The sequence below is a fragment of the Lithobates pipiens genome, unplaced genomic scaffold (genome assembly GCF_037356315.1).
Source record: "Lithobates pipiens isolate NorthernLeopardFrog02 unplaced genomic scaffold, aLitPip1_a1.2 Scaffold_8, whole genome shotgun sequence".
In the NCBI taxonomy this organism is placed as follows: domain Eukaryota; kingdom Metazoa; phylum Chordata; class Amphibia; order Anura; family Ranidae; genus Lithobates; species Lithobates pipiens.
The window spans coordinates 42,255,814-42,271,262 of record NW_027507903.1 but is presented as its reverse complement, the minus strand read 5'-3'; the positions used below and the strand labels follow the sequence as shown (position 1 = coordinate 42,271,262).

At 42.3% G+C, this 15,449-nt stretch overlaps 1 protein-coding gene across 2 annotated transcripts in view; it reads left to right on the top strand.

The window, feature by feature from the left end:
• The window catches only part of FANCI (FA complementation group I), a 100,969-nt gene that overhangs the window by 11,124 nt on the left and 74,396 nt on the right, over window positions 1–15,449 (top strand). For both annotated transcript variants that reach the window (XM_077471244.1, XM_077471245.1), the window contains exons 3-11: window positions 2,908–2,980; window positions 4,663–4,793; window positions 7,466–7,619; window positions 8,348–8,405; window positions 10,500–10,541; window positions 11,234–11,357; window positions 11,533–11,618; window positions 13,525–13,648; window positions 14,710–14,802. In XM_077471244.1, the coding sequence (XP_077327370.1) occupies window positions 2,908–2,980; window positions 4,663–4,793; window positions 7,466–7,619; window positions 8,348–8,405; window positions 10,500–10,541; window positions 11,234–11,357; window positions 11,533–11,618; window positions 13,525–13,648; window positions 14,710–14,802 (885 nt within the window). The remainder of the gene's footprint in view (window positions 1–2,907; window positions 2,981–4,662; window positions 4,794–7,465; window positions 7,620–8,347; window positions 8,406–10,499; window positions 10,542–11,233; window positions 11,358–11,532; window positions 11,619–13,524; window positions 13,649–14,709; window positions 14,803–15,449) is intronic.

Here is a 15,449-nt window from a genome sequence, read left to right as displayed (position 1 = left end):
TTGACCATTTGGGTGACGGAACCATCCTGGATCCATAACGCAGAAAGCTGTCCGGACGTATTTCTGCTCTGGCCGTATGATCGATCAACGTTTGAATATCTCTACGCCTGATTGACCCACCACCACGGTGTGTGGGTCCACACCTTAGGGTAAGAGTACCCATTGCTTCTATTCTTTTTATGATAGCTGGCACCTGTGAAGGTTTTTGTATGGAATTTTCACCCTATGAGGGATAACAAGTTTATACACCTGGATGCCATTTTATATATGGGAATTTCCCTAGATGAAGTCTTTTTCCTCCTTGTGATGGGTGATATCCATCATTGAAGGGATATTATTGATTTTATATTCATTAACATCACTATGGACTTTTATGAAGTATTTTTTGGCTGTAATCACTACTGCCCACTATACTGGCACGATTTAGACTGGGTGAAGCTGTGCCAGGCTATCTCCTGGCTTATATTTATTTCGTTTCACTGTTTCTTTTCTTCACTTTATTAATAAGTATATTTTGCTACACTTATTGGCTTGGAGAGTTGTATCTCTTTTGGCAAGTTTTATTTTTATAGCGCTGCATTTTTTACTTACAATTGTTTCGTTGTTGATGCTGGCTGCTATACTTCACATTCTTTAACACTGGGAACGCAATTTTATATTTGTAAAATCAGATAGTGGTATCTCTGCGCCAGATGGTTAAATGAAAGAGGGAGGAAAGGGGTATTGCTGGGGTTATTCAAATCCAAAAGTGGAAATGGTACATGGAGTAGTGCTGCGCAAAAAGGTAAAGGAGGAGGGGGGAGAAAGAAGGGGGAGGCGGATGGGAAAGAGAGAAATAACTAAAAAGAAAAAAAAGAGGAAAGGAAAAATAAGACAATAAATGTGCCAAAACTTGAGGCTAGCATATAAAAGTGAAAAAAAGTATCCAAATGGTGCAAGCATAGCATTCGCTGACTGTCTTAATACAGATAGGCTAATATAAAGTGCATAAAAAGTGCAAATTTATATAAAGTGCATAAAAAATATTGTGATCAAAGTGAACCCAAATAAATTATTTTTTATGCAGCTCAACACAAATCACATATAGGCTAATATCATATAAAGTGCAACATAATAGTTATAAATCCATAGAAAGTGCATGTGCCAAAAAATGTCTGTGCAAAAAACTACACACAATGTGCAAACTTTGCAATGCACTATTGTGAGTGTCCGTGCAAACAGCGTGATGATACTTCAATATCTTTGAGATATTTCCAAATAAAGTGCTGGTGCTCCCAAGGGATACCACAGCGGAGAGGAGGGTGAAGGTGACAATTCTTTCCTTTTCCGTTCCTTTAAATAGATGGGTGTCCCCTTACCTTACTGCTGTAAGGTTACAGCATAACAATAAATAGGAAACTCGTGTATCACCAAACAGTGTATCCCAAAGGCAATTGCGCTGTTAGCTGGTCATCTCTAGGTACACTTGAGGTGGGGATGTAACCTCTTTTTTGTCATCAGTATAATAGGTAGACCTCATAGACAGGACAAGAGGGCTGCTTGATAGCGTAATATCGTTTCAAAAAAAGGGTTTATTCAAATAGATAACAGGGTACTCACATTTGCAATATTAAAAACAGCAAAACACAAATGAGCGGCGAGCTCGCAACCGTCACTTCTGGTATCTCAGTTCTCCGACGCGTGTTCGTCACGATCGCGTGACTTCATCAGGGATGAAGATAAAAGCAAAAGAGTGCTGTTAGCTGACTTGCAGCACTGTCTTGACTGTGAGAAACTGGCCAGTGCAGTTTTAAAACCAGTGACTGCTGGATACAAAAAAAACCTTTACCTCTAACGCCCTCCTATACCACCAGAGCCTGTCTTTACCATCAGTGCCCAGGTCAGGGTTTCTCTAATACGCTGCCGTGGAAGTCTACTACCTAGGAAGGAGAAGGACCCATCTGGTGCTGGCAGCTCCCACTCTGACATCAGCTGCCTCTCCACGAACTCGCACGAATGATCCAGTCTAGGCAGGCTGTCATGATAACCCTCGGCTAGCCACCCCCCTGCTCATTATTGACCAATCATTGGAGGTAGGGGGAGGATCATCTGGTGAGAGTGCCAAAAGTCCCAAAGTCCGTGACAGAGCCTAATTTGCCTGATTTTGCCCGGGACAGGCTCAGACCATGATGTTGGTCTGATTTCCGGGAAAGTCCCTGGCAAATTGGGACTGATGGCAACTATGTACTACCATCCTTCTGACCCATACTACTAGGTGGAAGTCTAAGGCCTTATTCACATACACGTGTATATATACAGTATATCGTACACCCATGAGGGGGCAGTGTTTACCTATTACACGTTGCCAGTGGCCTATCAAAATCAATGACGGTGTTGAAATAAGCAACAACTATAAGCTGATAAGCCTCATGCACATAGGGCATGTTACAGCATACACTCATGGGGATGCACAGGTGTCGTGCATTCCATGAGCAGGCAGTCCCATTAATTTCATCAGATTATTAGTACGGCGGCTGCAAACTGAGCTGTCCGTTTTTTTTCATTGAACATCAAACCTGATAGTGTGTACTCGGCTAAAGTTCCGCTGTGTTCACAGCAGAACCGACGGGCGGGGGGCGCGCATCTGAACCAGAAAGAAAGCCGCGATGTACATTACGATGCCCGTACAAGTCGCCTGTCCGCAGTTTCTGTACACATTCGTCTAAAGGTTATTACTAGTATCCCTAATTCTGAATCTCTATCTTCAATACATCCATAGGAGGACTATGTAGTCTAGATATGTGCTTACAATTTCCCAGTTAGCTACCCCATTCCTATAAAGCTTGCTTGGAAAGAATGCTGTTTTTTCACAATGGTTAATAATGGAGAAAGGTATATTTATATTTTTAATACTGTTTCTTGTCTTAGCTTGTGTCCATTATAACAAAGCACGCAATTAAGGGGAAAGAGTCTGGAGCACTACTGCGCAGTATTTTCAAAGGTAAGTACATATGTATAAAAACCACAACACTGCATGTTCACACAGAATGCTGTATTGACATACATGTGGTATATTTTCAAAGTGTTTTTCAAACATGCATGTTATAGATGGAAGATTTTTGTGGGGTAAAGTGGTTGTAAACCTCAGACATGAAATCTGAACAAAGCATATCCCTCTATAGTGTGTACTTGTCTTAGGCTGGGTTCTCACATGTGCGGTGCGAATTGAAGCTCCGTTTTCACAGCTAATTGACAAAGTAGTTGTTCGGTATCACGTCAGTTTTTGATCAGGATTGCATCAGTATCAGGTCAGGTTTACATCAGAATCAGGTCAAGATTTTATCCTGTTCACACTGGAATGCATCTGCGGATCAGATGCGTTCCCATAGAAGATAATGTGCTTGCAATTCGCAACGCAATGCCCAGAAAATGCACATGTTTTTTGAGCAATGCGGAGTGTGAATGCAACGCACATATGTGAACCAGCCTCATTCAAATGAATGTATATTAATATGTCGAATTGCATAGGTGTGAACCCAGCCTTAATCCAGAGCACTAAGTGTAAATTTTTGTCTGCTGCTTTGTTCCTCTGCTGTAGGCATGAGTTTTCCTGACACCAAGAGAAAAAAGGTGACATGGAAGGGAGCTCCAGTGCACAGCCTGTGAGTGACAGCCTCAGCTCTATTCCTGTGTGAAGGGGGTGTGTCCCTTCCCTCCAACCAGAATGTAAATATTTGCCAGCACACCAAGGATCTTCAATTACATTCAAACATTTTTTTTATTGAAGAGAGATCACTTTACAAACAGTGTAGTGCAACGTTTTTGCGCCACGCAGGACCCCTTTGTCAGGCGTGTGACGAAAGGGGCCTTTATTACATACTCGACAAAGGGGTCCTGCGTGGCTCCAAAACTTTGCACTACACTGTTTGTGATGTGATCTTTCTTCAATAAAAAAAGTTTAGCAGTAATTGAAGATCCTGCTGACACATTTACATTCAGTTGTGAATCCTCCAGTATCCAGTTGTGGTGGTCGCTGCAGAACCCGGAAACCTTGAGAGCTGATTCCAAGAACGTGTGTGATGGGAATATAAACTTTGCTCCCTCCAATCAGCTCTTGGAGCTCTCCTCACTGATGTAACTTCAGGTCCCCACCCCCTGCTTTTCAGAGCTTATAGATCCTGTGTAAATTATGTACTTTGAATATTAACTGCTAAATACATTTTCTCATCAGCAGTATATAGCAGCCTTGTGTTTTCTATCAGTGTCTGGTTAAAGCTTGTAGGAGGAGTTTTCATTCTACTCTGACTGTCCTATGAGGCTGCATGACCCCTGACCCTCTGTCTGGACAGTGCTGATCACATGCACCCTCCCCAAGAAAAAAAAAACTCACTAGCAATACACACCAAACTGAGCATGTGCAGAGTGCCTCCTAGGGCTCTATCTTAGTAGATGGATTGGGGACAGTGGAAGAAGGGGAGAATCAGAGTAGACAGGATCAAACAGCCTTTTTACTCAATGTGGAGGATTAACCCCTTAGGTTCCACAGTGAGTATAACAAGCATGCTTTACTGCATATACAGATTAATTTTACTCTTGCGGGTTTAGTAACATTTTAATAATATCTTATTCTGTCTGCAGTCAGTTATTTCCTGCAAGCACTAATTGTATTGTATATCCTGCAAGGGTCTCCATGTACAGAGGATGTTGCTGTTCGCCGGAGGTTAGCAGTCTATAAGCACTGCATAGAACTTGTTGAGTCTGGAGATCTACAGAGAGAAGTGGCTTCTGAGATTGTGGGGCTGTTAATGCTAGAGGTGAGGAAAAAATGGATATTCTTATTTTTACTAATATCTCCGTTATGGAGCCCGATGTAAATCTGTTACCTAACCGTTTGTTCAAATGTAAGATTACAGTCTAACTTAAATATGCAAAAGGCTAATGATGTTTTCTCTTCTTTGACCTTTCAAATTTTTTTTTGTTTTATGTTTTACTGTATTGGCGTATAATATGCACTTTTTTCCCCTTAAAAATCAGGGGAAAATCTTGGGTGCGTGTTATACGCTGATCCCCCGCCGATTGTGAGCCTGTGGGTGGCTTTCAGCGGCTTTCGGCCACTCTTGGCCGTTCTCAGTGGCCAAAAGCAGGACATCCGGCTCTGTATCTCGGCAGCGCCATTTTTAAATGGCAAAGCTGAAAAAGACACTGACAAGACTGCTTGACAAGGCTGCAAATAACACTGACAAGGCTGCAAATGGACACTGATAAGGCTGCATTGATGGGCATTCCCTCCTAAACTTGGGGTGCGTGTTATATGCCGGCACGTGTTACACACCAATAAATACAGTAATTCTTCCTGGTTAGTTAAAAAAGTTGTTTAAAATTCTTAAAAAAAAAAAAATTGGCAAAAAATTTTTTTTTACTCACCTCTAAATACCTGTTGCTAGGGGGTCCCTTGTAGTCTGCCTTCTTCCTTGCCCGGGCTGGTGACATCACTTCCCCTCGCGCCGCACAGTCACCTGGGACCTGTCACGTGTCCCAGGTGACTTTACAGGGTATCACGGCGCCCTGCGCCACTTGCTCATGCAGTGTTTGTGGCTGCTGATTCATCCATCCATGTCCCACCTGCATTTCTACTACTATGCATCACATCTTCTTCCAGGTATCGCTGCTCCGGCCACTCACAGCGCCGGAGCAGCGATAACATCACGCCTGCTCATGCGCACGGGAGCTGCTACTAACGGCATATCGCTGTTAGCGGCATACTCAGTGCGCTTGCAAGCCGTAGACAGCGGTGCCTGTCTTTTTGTAAATATCTCCTAAACCGTGTAGGTTTAGGAGATATTTCTTGGACCTACAGGTAAGCCTTAATCTAGGCTTACCTGTAAGTCAAAGTGGTTTGTAAGGGTTTACAACCACATTAAGATCTATGGACAACTATTGTGGGTTTCTTTACCAGTGTTCTGCGAGAAGTCCCTAGGAGTTCCGCATAAATTCATTGTTGCAACAGATGTATATCCATCCAAAAGTGTTGCCAATGCGTGCTAATGTAGTGGGATGCCAAGTGATGGAGCGCTCTCTGCACTCCTGCACCAGGCACTAGCAGTCTCATTTCTGTCAGAGTGATCTGCGCTCAATAGACAGGTAGGCAAGCCATAGATGATTACATTTTCTTTCCTGCAACCTCGGGTTGCAGGAAAGGAAAGTGCTTGATTTCCCCCCATTAACACAGTCAGTGTTGTTGGGGGAGTCCCTCCTGCAGTGCTATTGTGTTCTGTCAGCAGGAAACGATCCTGGCCGACAGAACACAACGATTACTTCTTGTGGCTATAGATCTAGGGCAGGGGTGCCCAACCAGTGGCCCGGGGGCCACATGTGGCCCGCGGAGCCCTCTGATGTGGCCCGCGACCTCCTTCTGTGGGATGGCAGATTGGCAAGCCCAGATCATGGGTTGCAGTCCTGCCATCCCAGAGCATCTGTGTTAATGAAGCCGGCAAAGCAAGCTGCTGTGGAGCAGAGCTGTATAAGATGATGCTTCCTGTATAGCGCCATCTCTTGCCACAGGCGGAGTGATACCAAATGCACTCTGCTGGGGACAGCAACAGCAGGCGATACCTGAATGGAAGTCTATTATTAAAGGTCAGTTTATTACTAAAATGTCAGTGTATATAAGGGCATATCTGCACAGTGCTTACCGGGCTGCTTCCAAATTGATCCGCAGGTGCAGTGCACCTTCAGGTTACCTGCACTGAGCCATAGACTTCTGTTATTACCTGCGGGTTTGGTGAGCTTTCAGAAAGTGCACCACACCTGCAGGATATAATAGAAGTCTATGGCAAAGTGTAGCTAACCCGCAGGAAAGACACAGGTGCACTTCGCTGCATTGGTGTGAAAGGCCCCTTTCACACAATCGGTCCAACTCAATCGAACCCTCCATTCACCTCTATGAAACGGCAGATGTAAACAGATTTGTGTCCTTTTACACCTGCCTACCACCAATCTGATTCGCTAAAAAAAAGGGGATCAACCCCCTTCAGTTAGGGCGGATCTGATCGGAGGATCCATAGAGTAGAGTGGGCTGTGTCCGTGTCCACTCTGCATGGACCCGTTATCTACCTGCTCTGCTCATTGTGGCCCGCGACTGGTTACCAAGTCGCTTAAGTGGCCCTCGCTCTTCAAAAGGTTGAGCACCCCTGATGTAGGGAATAACATCAGTTTATTTTTGTGTTGCTCTTGGATGCAACACCATTCTGTGCTCCAGAATAAATGGACAGAAATCAAAATCATAGCTAATATTAGGAGTTTTTCTTTTCTTTTATGTTTGTTGTCGTCCAGCAATACTCTGCTAGCAGCTTAATTTGCCAAGCATACTTACAATTAAAACAATCATTTGAATATGGAATACACCCCCTAATCCAGTATAAATAGTCATCCTGTTAAAATGAATGCATTATTTTTGTTTATGTACCTTTTTTTTTTTTTCTTTCAGGTTCATCACTTACCAGGGGCGTCCCTTCTTGATTTGGCAAACTTGTATGTTGAAGCGGTGAAAGCCGGAAGCCTGTCCAATGGGAAGTCTTTGGAACTGTTCCCTAATGTGCTTAAAGCTCTGTCATCGAAAGAATCTTTAGTTTATGGCAATGGTAACAAACTTTTTCTAGTAAACCATTTGAGTGCACTGAGCCTATTGCTAGCCATACATATTAAATCATCTTTGAATTTGCCAAAATGTAATGTAATTTGAGGGCCTTCATTACAATACATTCTATTTTGTATCCTATCAGGCAGGCAAATTTGTGGCCTCTCGGTGGGTGGGCCTTGATGTCGAGCGGCCGCATATTTGCGTATCATGATGTAAACAAACCTGTGCCAAGAGTGCCCTGCACACTCCCGCCACAGTTACCGACACCGAACGGAGAACTCTCCCCATCATGTGACTGCTATGACAACCAATCACAGCGGCCACATTATAATCCTCACCTCACCTCTCTGCATCAGAAACCCCTTAAAGGGCCAGAAGGCACCAGTGTTAAGGGGTTAAGTAACTAAATTACATTTTCTTTTACAACATATTTATTGAGATTTCAAAAATAACATATAGCACAAGATTTCAATATAATTGAATTTATTCTGTGTTTTATTTCATGGTGTTGTTACCTGACACTTGTAATCTGTGCTTTTTCTAAGGAAGCAGGTGTTCACTTTGAATACTGTTAAGGTTTGCATACTAGCAAAAAATATTTTCTAATCATGAAACTGTAGCCAAATACCGTATTATTATTTATTTTTTGTGTGTATATATATGTGTGTGTGTGTATGTATGTATATGTTTTAATCCTCGCTCACTTTTATGACACTTTTTCTTTTTAAGGAGAACTAACAGGAGAGGAGTGCAAGAAGCAGATTATCAATAGTCTCTGCTCCAGCAGGTAAGGTTTTGTTCGGCTGGTCCCTGCTGAACTGGATGAATTGCGATCCATCTATGGCCACTTTAAGGCTCCATAGATTGAGTGCCAATTTTTGTTGGATTGTACCTTTAGCTTTTCTTTATTCCTTTTGTGTTGAGAACAAAACAAATGCCTCCTGTAGTGGACGTGTACATGTCTTAACCACTTCCATACCAGGCTCCCTCCCCCCCCTTCCTGCCTAGGACAATTTTTAGCTTTCAGCGCTGTTGCAATTTGACAATTGCGCAGTCATGCAACACTGTACCCAAACTACATTTTTATAATTTTCTTTCCACGAATAGAATATCTTTTGGTGGTATTTGATCACCTCTGCGGTTTTAAATTTTTGCGCTATAAATGAAAAAGGACCCACAATTAAAAAAAAAAAAAAAAAAAAAAAACCCGATGGCCACTGATAGGTGGCACTGGATAGGCAGTACTGATGAGGGGATACTGACAGGCATTACTGAATGGCACTGATTGGCACTTTGATGGGACACTAATAAGCATTACTGATGGGGCACTAGCACTGTTATGGACACTGATTGGCACTGTTGTGGGCACTAACAGGCGTTTATTATGGGGACAGGCTGGCAGGTGTTGGGCGTTGATTGGCAGCTGATGGGCACCTTTTTATGGGGGCTGTGCTGATAATCAATGTGCTGGTTAACGGACCCCCCCTCTGACAGGGACAGCCACCGATCGTCTCTCCCTGTCAGCGTGAACCGAGGAAAGCCATTTACCGGCATTTCCTGGTTCACATGATGATCAGCTGTGATTGGTCACAGCTGATCACATGGTAAGAAGTCTCTGTCAGAGGCTCCATACCATGATCAGAGTTGTGGTGTGTCAGACCCCCAGCTATGTTCTAATTACATCATATGATGTCCAGTCAGGATATCACAACCATCTTGCCGCCATCATTCAGCTATATGGCGGGCGGTAAGTGGTTAATTACGAGCACTAAGTATCACTTTTGTCTGCTGCCTGGCTCCTCTGCTATATTTGATTTACTTCTGACAGGTTTTCCTGACACCAAGAGAAAAATGGGGACAGGGAGGGAGCTACAGCTGATTGACAGCCTCAGCTCTGTTCCTGTGTGCTGTGTGTGGGTGTGGGTGTGGGTGTGTGTGGGTGTGTGTGGGGGGGGGGGGGGTGGGTGGTGGTGTATTGGCCCCTCCCCTCCAATCTGCTCTCAGAGCTCTCCTCCTCACTAAGCTCTGCAGAGGGCAACTTTAGCCCCCCCCCCCCCTTACATAGACAGGTATAATTTATGTAGAAGTGTGTGGTTCATCTGTGTGTATCACTTGAGGCCAGTCACTTTACTGGGTTGACAACCACTTTAAAGCGGGAGTCCACCGGGACTCCGCGTTTTTTTTTTTTTTTTAAAAAGCCAGCAGCTACCAATACTGCAGCTGCTGGCTTTTAAAATAGTGAAACTTACCTGTCCAGCGCGCCCGCGATGTCGGCACCCGAAGCCGATCGCTAGGTCGTCTGTCGGGTCCTGCCGCTGCCATCTTGGGTATGGGAATCAGGAAATGGAGCCTTTCGGCTTCATTTCCCGGTTCCCTACTGTGCATGCGCGAGCCGCGCTGCGCAATGAGGACGGTCCCCGCTGCCTCTGGGAGCTGTGTGTTTCCCAGCAGGCAGCGGGGCACTTGCTGAAGGGGGCGGGCGCTTGCGGAAAGGGGCGTAACGTACCCCCCTTTCCGCAGAGAGCTAGCCCGGAAGTGGGTGCAGTTACCTGGATTATCCAGGTAACTGCACCCCCTCCCCCCTGAAAGGTGCCAATTGTGGCGCCGGAGGGGGGGAGGAATCCGATGAGCGGAAGGTCCATTTTAGGGTGGACCTCCGCTTTAACTTTCAAATTATTTCACATTTATTACGGTGTTGGTAATATTTATTTGTGCTGCCTGAGTTGAGCAATCAGATGGCCAGAACTTGAAAAACATTGCTATGACGCAATCAAGCCAGTTCTTAATGCATACATGTTTATTTTTTAATTGATCACAGTGTATATTTAAAATTATGCAGGTATATTTTTTTTTTTAGTGTGTCTTTGCTTTATTTTTTCAGATGGGACCCAAAATGTGTAATTTTCCTTACTTCAATGTTTAGGTAAGATTGCAGTAGTTTCTTACTACTTCCCATTGTGTGTGTGTTTATCTGGGCATAGAGGGACTGATGGTTCAGAAGGGACTAGCCAAAATTCGGTCTCTGTGTGGCATGTTTGACAGGAATCGTTTGGAAAGGCCCATACACACGATCAGACTTTTTGACAACAAACATGCAAATTAGCTGTTTTGGAGCAACATCCGACCGTGTGTTCGCTCCATCGGACAAACTTTTTTTGGTTTTCATCTGACTTTTGTTGGCTGTGCGAACGGACAAACTTTCTGGCAACAAAAGTCCGATGGTGCAAAGTCTGATCGTGTGTACAGAAGACCATAGGACTTTTGTACAAGTACAAACAGGCATGCTCAGAACCAATGCAAAAGATCAGACAACAATACAGAAATTGACCAAAGGTGGCGGTAAAGAGCAGAAAAAACACATAATTTGGTGAAAGTTGGCTGAAAAAGTCCTGCTGTGTGTATGCAATACAAGTTCAGGGCCGAAGCCCTTTGTACAAAAATCCAAGGGAAAGTCCTATCGTGTGTATGAGGCTTTAGACTGACTTCTGTCAGACTTGCTCGAAAACTTTTCTTGATCAGCGGCTGCAGTCAATCTGGGGTTTCCTTTTTTTTTATTTTGTGTGCAGCCCGCTTGTTTATATTTTCAAGGGGTTTCTTGAATGTTTTCTCTTCTAGAGATGTATTACTAAGTACAGAAGAGTTGCAGTTTGTATCGGAGAAAGTATTAAGACTGTTATTTAAGTTGGATCTCCAAGAAATGCCCCCTTTGGTTTACCAGCTTCTGCTTCTTTCTGCCAAGGTAATGTCATACTGTAGTTTTTATGTAACAAGGGGACAGTCATTATTGCAAGCTTCACCAGAATGGGAGTACTGTATGGATATTATGGCATCTTCCTTTTTATATTCTGTTTTTTTTATTTATTTTTTTTTAAACATTTTTATTTTATTTTTGTTTTTCTGTTGTGGTAATACAGGGGAGTAAAAGGACCATTCTGGAAGGAATTATCACAGTTTTTAATGATCTGGATCAGAAGTTGATGCAGGAGGCCAAAAATGATGAGTGAGTGCATTATACTTTTGTTTTACTTTAAATACATTGGCCTTGACATTCGATTTATAGGGCACCATTTAGATGTCTTAATTATAATTTTGTACACAAGGAATGCAGCATGTTTTTTTTTTTTCCCACAGTCATAACTAGTCTGTGGGCAGCAGTTGTATATGTTTGCTTTAACTATAAACTTTGTGAAGCCCTACTCTGTATCTTACAGCCTGTGTCTGTATTGCACAATAACTGTCCACACTGTGGGTCTGTGCTGTAAGCGTCTAATTCTTTGTTTTTTGGTAATTATGCACAGGTTAAGACTGTTGCACAGTACTTTATACATTTATTTAATGATTCTGTAGAAACTAGTTTTGGCTTTTTATTTGTCCTTGTAATTTCTTTGTATCATTGCGTATTTTCTTTTAAATAATTGAAGTAGTTTTCTGGTGAGGATCTAGACTGAATGTTAAACTACGCTTTCATACATCCCAATGCTTCAGCTGGCCTTAGATGGTCCCTGTTGAACTGTCTGAATTTTGATCAGTCTATGGCTGTTCCCATTCATGATCGATTTCTCATGAACGGGCTTGTTGGAAAATTTAGCTTCATCCATCAGCGCATGCAGCCAATGGGCTGCAGCATTGAGCAGTTTATTCTGACAGTGATTCCTTCATCCACCTCCAATGTGTGGATAGGGGAATCGGTTTTTATTTTATTTTTTTCATCCCTCTGGCTGAATGAAAAAAAAAAGGGAGCCATGTATGACCAGCTTTTTAGGGCTCTTTCACACGGCGGCTTCCATTTCAATCAGCAAGGGACCTGTGAGCTTATGTCTTGCTGAAAGGAGCAGAGTGGGCAGATGACCTTTGATTCAGTCCACCCAAACAGAAGAGGATGCAGTCGTCGTCCCTTTTTTTTTTTTTTTTTTTTTTTTTTTTTTTTTATTAATCGGGCCTTATCATACCCAGAGGTAAGTGGGTGTAAACTGACGGAGGTTCGTAGCAATGCATGTACTTTCCAAACAAGTCTGCCTGAAAAACTGACAGGCGGACCTGATCAAATTGTCTGTGTGAAAGTGCCCTTAGTCCTCCAAATGTTCTGTTCCTTCCTTTTGATAACTGAAGGTTGTTTTGTTATTTGGTACTGAACGTGAATGGAAACAGGAACAGTGACATGAGATAGCTGCACACAGTAGGGACATTGCTCTTAAGAAATCAGTGCATTGTCAAGATAACAATCGGATTTTCCTCAGTTTGGGTTGCTGTGGTAATTACTGGTTTTGTAACAATTAAATCACTGCAAGAATAAAGAAGACTTTGCAATCTTTCTGGGTAACCTGGGGAAAGAAGTTTGGCTAAATATCAGAGTACTTAGTTTATGTAGGCAAGATGGGATCCAAATAGTGCAGGTTGCTTAAGGCCACATACCAGTAGGTAACCATTATAAGGCGGCTTCCTTTTTAGGCAGCCATTTTTAAAGGATAAGTATACCTTTTTGTGACATGTTTTTTGTGACACTCATATACAGGTTACAGATGCACCAGTCTTTCTCAGTGTGTACCTACCTGCTCATATGAGGTACCAGCAGACAGCTTACACAGACTGTCTGCTAGAGCCCTGCATAGCACCTGTGATCGGCTGATTGCGGTTGTTATGCTTTTGCAGACTCAAAGTAAAAAAATAATAATAAAAGCACTTTTTTTTTTTCCTGCAAAAAGATGCGCATTACATTTGTACGAAGGTGAACCTATCCTTTAATACTGCCTGATGCTAATTTGAATTGCTGTCTGTTAGACCCACAGTTGTAATAGCTTGGGCTGAACTATATACACTAGCATTTGTTTTCTTGATGTGAAGAATCGCAGTATGCTTTCCTCCCATTACATGCAGTTGTGAACATAATCTTTGCAATTTCTTTCTAGCTCAATAGATCTCGATGATTCCACTATCCCAAAGGAACAGCTCCGTCAAGTAGAAGGCACCATTATCTTGCATATTGTCTTTGCTATTAAATTTGACCAGGACCTGGGAAGAGAGCTAGTCAAGGTATTGAGATTTATTACTTATTTTATAAAAGGGTACAGTAGGAAGATGAGGGCATCTGGCTGTTCTTCTTTTGCAAGAAAATCTACACAGAAACATGAGCTACTGTATGTGCAGCTACTAAAGCTCTACTTGGTGTTTAGAAGGAACCTGTGAGGACAGATGTATTGGAGCTTCCAACAAAGGTGCTGCCATTCTCATTCTTTTTACAACAGAAGTAAAGTTTTTGGCCTTGCACATTATGGTATAAGATGCTACAAGTATGCATATCATATTTCGCTTTATGCACACTCATCTGGTAACCTGCTCTTCTCCAGAGCTGCGACATCCACAATCTCCCATCTCGCCAAGTCCCTGGCTCTTTCATTTCCTCCCTGTCTTTCAGGTTTAGGAGTCTTCAGTCACCATGAATGGTAAGGCTGAGAATGACATGCCTTACAAGCATGTGTACAGGAGTTGATTCAACCTGGCACTTCCAGCAATCTACATATGGAGGGATTGACCACTGAGCTGCACATGCTCTGTTGTCAGTGTACAATTTGAAAGACAAAGCATCTTGCACCAAAATGATCTATCTGCTAACTGTTTTTCTTTTTTTTACTTTTTACATTACAAGTTTAGTTCTGCTTTAATATTTTGCAAGGCAGTGACATGGAGTATGTGGGAACTCCTGATATATACATACTTGTGCAGAGTCCATGGCACGCTAAAGACTACCATGGCACTCTAAAGACTATTCTAAAAACTACAGAAAAAAAGCATGCCAGCCCTGGAACCTGCTTTTTCAAAAAAATTCAGCAATGCAAGCTTCAATATTTGCATTCTGACACTAGTCTGTACATGTTTGTGTTAATGTTTATTAGGTTTATATTCAAAAAGCCCAAAAGCTAAACACATGAACTGTTGGTGAAAGTCTCTCTTTTTTTTTTTTTTTCAGCATGTGGTTTGAACTATAATTTTGCATTAAACCGATGCAATTGTTTTACTTAAATCCATGGCATGGATGTTGTCTCACCCTATCTTCTGTTTTTTGTTTTTGTTTTGTTTTTTGTTATTTATAACAGGCTGCACAGCAGGGGGACTCAAACAAATTTTTATGTCCTTTCAGTGTCGCTCTCCTCTTGTCTGTGTCCAGAATACATAGGTTTGAAAAGCAGGTAAGATTTGTTATTTTATGCCACATATTCACGTTGACTTTTTTTGTGGGCTACCGCTTTCTACACCGATCAGTTTTAGGATTTATAACTGAACTAGAGTTGAGTGGTGTGTGTATTGGTTTTCATTGCCAAAGAATTTGTATATATGTTCAGTCTTATGCAGGCGGCTGTGCTAAATTTCATAACCAGGCTTGTGACCTCCCTGCAGACTGCACTGCAACTAAAATTATTGTAAACCCATATTTTCTTGTTCTTTAAATAACGTCACAAAAGCCAACAATTACTCAGCGCTTACCAAAAAAATAAAAAAATAAAAAATAAATATATATATTCACAAGTGGTGCAGCTAAGCACAAGGGTGTGTTCAATCACCAATAAGGTAAAATCATCAACATAAGGACAGCGCACTTACAAAATCACAACAAATGTTCTTTTGTGCATAAGTCCTCAAGTGAGATACATAAACAACAATATTGCATAACAGCAGTGCTCCAATATACAACAGAATCTTGCATGAAGAAAGTGCTCCAAAACAAACTTGTGTACCACCGACTCACACTCTGACCCCTTACCTACACGATGGTAGGGTCTAACAATGCTTGTCCCAATATTGGATATATATATCCACATATATCTTCAGCTCCACT